This window comes from Eubalaena glacialis, chromosome 6 (genome assembly GCF_028564815.1).
Source record: "Eubalaena glacialis isolate mEubGla1 chromosome 6, mEubGla1.1.hap2.+ XY, whole genome shotgun sequence".
Lineage (NCBI taxonomy): Eukaryota > Metazoa > Chordata > Mammalia > Artiodactyla > Balaenidae > Eubalaena > Eubalaena glacialis.
The window spans coordinates 10,825,770-10,831,502 of NC_083721.1; the positions used below are offsets into that span (position 1 = coordinate 10,825,770).

At 44.3% G+C, this 5,733-nt stretch overlaps 1 protein-coding gene across 1 annotated transcript; it reads left to right on the forward strand.

Moving 5' to 3' along the window:
* Positions 1–2,681: 2,681 nt before the first annotated feature.
* Positions 2,682–3,437, forward strand: C6H21orf140 (chromosome 6 C21orf140 homolog). Its single transcript, XM_061192881.1, has one exon. The coding sequence runs from the start codon at positions 2,682–2,684 to the stop codon at positions 3,435–3,437; it is 756 nt and encodes a 251-aa protein (XP_061048864.1).
* Positions 3,438–5,733: the final 2,296 nt, after the last annotated feature.

Genomic DNA, 5,733 nt, shown 5'->3' on the forward strand with positions numbered 1-5,733 from the left:
TTTCAATGAATTAAACATGTGACAGCATTCTACCTTAGAATATCCGTTACCCAGGCAGTGGAGAAGAAAGTACAGAAGTGTTTTCTAGAAAAGCAGATAGTAGTGACTCTTAGGGCCAAGGGAGAAGGTTGTGACTGTGAAGGGGTGTGGGGTGGGGTGCTTCTGGGAAAGCAAGATTCTATCTCGAGTCCTGGGAGGTACTTAAAAGGTGTTGCCTTATAAGTCATCAAGGAGACATATACCTACTGCCTCCTGGTGGTCCTTCTGCCACCCTGCAAATTTGCCAAAGTGGGACGTGATCAGGGTGAAGCTTTGTTCTTTCTCCCAAGCCCTTAGTATCTCCCAACAGAACCTGAAGTCAAGAAGGGGAAAGCCACAAGGCATAGCATCAGGGGAAGGAGTGAAGGGAAGGGTTCTCTGAGTTTGTCTGGCCTCCCATGGTACAATGCTTTGCTTGAGTCCAGACCCCACTTTGCTGCCTGTCAGGCTACTTCTTGGTCCTGCCCGGATGCAGGCTTGGCCTCTCCCTGGGCCAGTGAGGGTGGAGCCTTGTGGTCTTTGTTGGCTTCCTTTCTGTCAGGCTGGACAAGATGTCCCAAGCTCATCTTGCACATTTCCTTCCCCAGACTACAATCAAAGGACCCCTGATTCCTTCAGTAGGAAATAATATTGAGAGACCATAATCTGGAGCATAGGAGTATACATTGCTACTGAGTTTGTTTGTTTTGGTTTCTGACATGATAAGCAGTGAGGTTCATTAGTTTCAGTTTTCTTGCATATTTTAGAGATCATTGTGTTTTAGTTTTCTTTTTCTACCCTTGTTTTTTTAAAAAAATGTGAAATGTTTATATTTTCTAGTCAAAACTATAAAACAAGATACATTCAGAAAAGATTTCTCACTTTTTTTCCTCCCTCCTGTTCTATCCCTTCCCCTATAGGTAAGCATTTTTAATTAGTGTTAGGTTTATTCTTCTGTTTTTTATATTTGAAAATGCAAGCAAATATGCATATTCTTTATCATTTATACACACACACATATTTACACAAAGGTAACATTATACATTTTCTTCTACACTTCTGAGCATGTTTCTCATATCCATACATAACTGAAGATTGGATGAGAGAGAAGCAAAGAATTGTTGTCTTGGAATGGACTTCATTGTATTATATAATGTTTTCACATCGCTCCAGGCCACAGGGTCCTGTGGGACAGGAGACAGAAAGGGGTGTCTGAACAGGGCGGGGCTCTAGGACCACCATTACCACTTCAACCGAGCAGCCACACTTCTACATATTTAGCATCCATATCAAATTTGGTCTGAAAATGGTTCCTGCCACCAGAAGAAAAATTCTAAGAGAAAATGGCCACAATTATCAACCCAAACCCACTGATTCTAGCCTCTGAGAAAGTTGCTTGGAGAGCACAGCCTTCATGTTAACTTTACTATGCTGGGTTAGTCCTACTGTCTGGCATTGTCTAAACTTGAGTCCCAAGAAAACTTTGTGGGAAGAAAATCTTCATCCATTCAACAGTAGAGAAAAGGACCCAATAAATCAGTTTGTCCACATCTTCATTTGAGGGAACCCATTATTCACATTTATGAAAGATCTTTAAGGAGACAAGAAAATACAAAGGAAATTAAAGAGGCTGCTAGAGTGTGAAGTAAACTGTCATTCTGCCTTGAGTATATAAAATTAAAGTCCTTTGTAGACAGGGTATTGAATTAGCTCAAGAATTGGCAGCCCCAGTGAAAGACAGGTATGCAGGCTGACTTTCTTTCGCTGTTTGCCATACCCTTTCTGCCACCTGGAAGAACCACTCTTGATTGTGAAAGTGGACGGGCAGCAGGCACAAAGTCCATGTGTACACAGACATAAACCATATACGTGTCTAGGCCTCACCGGACACGTCACGACTGTACCCCTGGGGCCTGGCACAATGCCTGGTGTATAGTAGGTGCTCAGAATGGATGAATGAACAAATATATTACACTCCATCCTCATGACCTAAATGGAAATGAGTCAGGAACTTGGCTCATCACTGTTAAAAGGTTGCTTTAGGGGCTGAATTGTGTCTCCCCCAAATCACATGTTGAAGCCCTGACCCCCAGGACCTCAGAATATGACTATATTTGGAGATGGGTTCTCTAAAGAGGTGATTAAGGTAAAATGAGGTCATATGGGTGGGCCTTAATCCCACAGGACTGGTGTCCTTATAAGGAGAGATTAGGACAGAGCCACGTGGGCACACAGAGAAAAGGCCAAATAAGGACATAGGGGGAAGGTGGCCAGCTGCAAGCCAAGGAGAAAGGTCTCAGGTGAAACCAGACCTGCTGACACCTCAATCTTGGGCTTCTAGCCTCCAGACTGTGAAAAAATAAATTTCTGCTGTTTTGTTACGGCAGCCTTAGCAAACTAATACAATTGCCAATCTCTCTCCAGACCTACTACGGATGCAATGTCAAAGTAACATCTTGGATGGCTAGCCATTCCCATTCCCACGTCATATAAGCCAGAAAAGAATTGTTCCGAGTGTGTGTTTCATGATGCTTTGAAATCTAAAGTGTATGTATGGGACCAGCTCAGCTGTAAGAAAGCCTTTTATGAGGTCATCATCCCACTCTTGCCAGATCTCTGCAGATGGAGACACTCAAGCTTTGAAAAACACTTGAAGAGCTACTATGCCTCACTTTGCAAAACCTCTTTTCAGAAACATTATTATCAGAAATCTATTCAATAGCATGAAGAGGAAGCAATGTCTCCAGTATTTGAAAACCCTGAGAACACTGCAATATGATGGGTTTACAACTGTATATTTTGGGGAAACTGATATCCCTGAGAGTCTTGTAACAGGGGAAGACTTCAGTGATGGCTATTTCATGCCAACTCCAACCTGGTGTATTGTGCATGCCGGTGGTAGTCAAGGATGGATGCCTTGGAAATATCGGATGTTCCTAAGGGATGAGTTATGCATCAAACAAGAAGACAGCCTCTTCTCTGAGTTCTGTGATGTGGCAAAGAAGACCTACGGGAAGTGCACCATTGTGGTCAAAGAGAGAAGGCGGCAGGATGAGATGAAGCCAAAGGAAGACAAAGAATCCGAGGCCCAGGCCCATGTCCCATCAGTCATTAACTTAACGAACATCACATGTTGTCCTGAGGTGGCCAAGTCCTATGGCCATAAACTACTCTCTCTGCCTTCCCCTTACAGTTATCTGAACCCTCTAGACTCAGCCTGGTCTTCTCTGAAATGGTTTATCATCAATAACAGAAAGGAGTTTTGTTTGCAGTCCATTGACGGTGTCTATTCTTACCAGTATATACTCTTCAGTGATTTAATTAGCAAAGGGATTGAAAGGATAAACCCAAGCAAATGGAGAACACTAACTAACAAAGTACGAAGATGGGAAAACTACTATCTTGGTAAATTTTCTTAAGTGCGATTCCTCTAACAAACAGCAGGGCTGTGCTGTGGGCATGATCTTTACCAATTCTGTTGGGTTTGATTCTGGATCACTGCAGCCAAAGATACTCTAACAATGACCTCACAGGGATGCTGTGAGGACTGCTTCCTAAGGGCACTGGCAAAGTGCTTATGGTTTGCTGAAGGTTTCATTAAATCTTGTTGGTAAATTAGTGATCTTGACTTTCATCTGGTTAAGGCCACTCTGAGGGCTATTATGTCAGTGAGAGGATGAGGGTTAACCGAGCCCAAAGGAGCTTGGAAGTGAGCAGAGATGAACAGAGCTAAAGGTTGTGTGAGGAATAAAAGAGAACCAAGAGTGTGCTCACAAAAAATTGAAATTAACTAGCATGCCTACCGGTTTAACTACCGGTTAACTACCGGTTTCAGGCCACCAAAATAATCCACAGGGAGCTGGCTTGCCATCAACTGATGTGGTCCAGATGGTGGCTGAACAGGCTCTTTCCCTTCCATTGCTTGAAAGCAAGGAGGCAGAGGGTGAGCAAGAGACATCCAAGGAAGTAAGATCCCATCCAGATCCTCCAGGTAAGTTGGTGGTCCCCATAAGGAACCTGGAAAGCTATGACAGTGATTGGTTCAAGCTGGACTTGGTGGGTGAACAGGTGACGTAAACAGGAGGGTCTACAGAACCCACTTATCCAATCCGTCTCCCATTCCAACTCCAAGAATCCCAACGGGAGGTCATTCGCCTGTTATGCAGTTGCATCTCGGGGCCCTGGTTGCTGAGCCACCTGTGGCTGGTACAACAGCATCCTAAAGTCTGGGGCTGCTGCTAATGGTGGCTGTAAGGATTTGTGGTGGTATTTTTCACTTTTATTAAAAAAAAAAGCCCTGCCTCCTATTAAATATATCACAAAATTCACTCTTGTTTATGTATGTTCAGGCAGTAATTCTATAATAGAAGTAATTATTCTGGGGTATGTCAAAAACGACGTCTGAAAATTGCTACCAACTCCCAACAGACTCGCCTATATATCAGATATGGTGAGGCCAGGTTCCCGCTAGCCAAGCACAGAAAAATCAAATTCTTTGCTTGTCTTCTGCCCTAATTCCTTCCTGAAAGTCCCTGGATTATTTAGAAACACTTCGTCAGAAAACAGATGTTCAGTGCTTTTCAGCAACTAAGCGGTGGACTTCTGCAGCATCTTGTTATTATGCATTATATCTGCAGACGAATCACACTTACCGCCTCCAACCACTGGGAACCAGACACTCTCAGCTGCACCTCCCACTTTACAGCCGACCGTGCAGTATGAGTTTCCTGTGGCTGCGGTGACAACTACCACACACTTGGTGCATGAAACCAACAAAAACTTATCCTCTCCCAGTCCTGGAGGCCTGAGGTCTGAAATCAGTTCCGCTGAGCCAAAATCAAGGTGTCAGCAGGGCCACGCTCCCTCCACAGGCTCTAAGGGAGAATCCATTCCTGGCCTCTTGTGCCTTCTGGGTGGCTGCCCGCCTTCCTTGGCTGTGGCCACATCACTCCAATTTCTGCTTCTGTGGCCACATCACTTTCTCCTCTTCTGTGTCAAATCTCCCTCTGCCTCCCTCTTATAAGGACACGTGTGACTGCATTTAGGTCCCATCCAGATAATCCAGAATCATCTCACCATCTCAAAATCCTTAATTTAATCACACATGCAAAGATTCTTTTTCCACATAGGGTAACATTCACAGGTTCCAGAGATTCAGACCTGGATACATTTAGGGACAATTGTTCAGCTGAGCGCAGGTCCTAAAGAAGCTTTTCTTCTGCCAGCTGAAATGCTGCATTTCCCACTGGCAGTTACCCCTGATGAAATGGCTCTCACTGTGTGGTACTTTTATTTTTAAACCTTTTATTTATTTTATTAAAAAATTTTTTTTTATTTTTTGGCCATGCTTCGCGGCACGCGGGACCTTAGTTCCCCAACCAGGGATGGAACCTGCAACCCCTGCCGTGAAAGCGGGGAGTCTTAACCACTGGACCGCCAGGGAAGTCCACTGCGTGGTACCTTTGTGTGGTTTTTTTCACCACCTGTTTCATGTATGTTTTAGAATTTATATTCCTTGAGAGCAAGTGATAGGACTCAGACCTCCTTGGTGACTTCAGTGTCGGCGGCCTGGGTTTGGGATGTGAGTGCGTTTTGCCCCTACGTCGCATTTATCTCACACCTGTCCAGAGTTCTGTAGTGACAAGCACTAACAGCTATACACGCTTAACTCACTTAATCCTCACAACAGTCTGCGCTGTAGGAACTACCATTGTC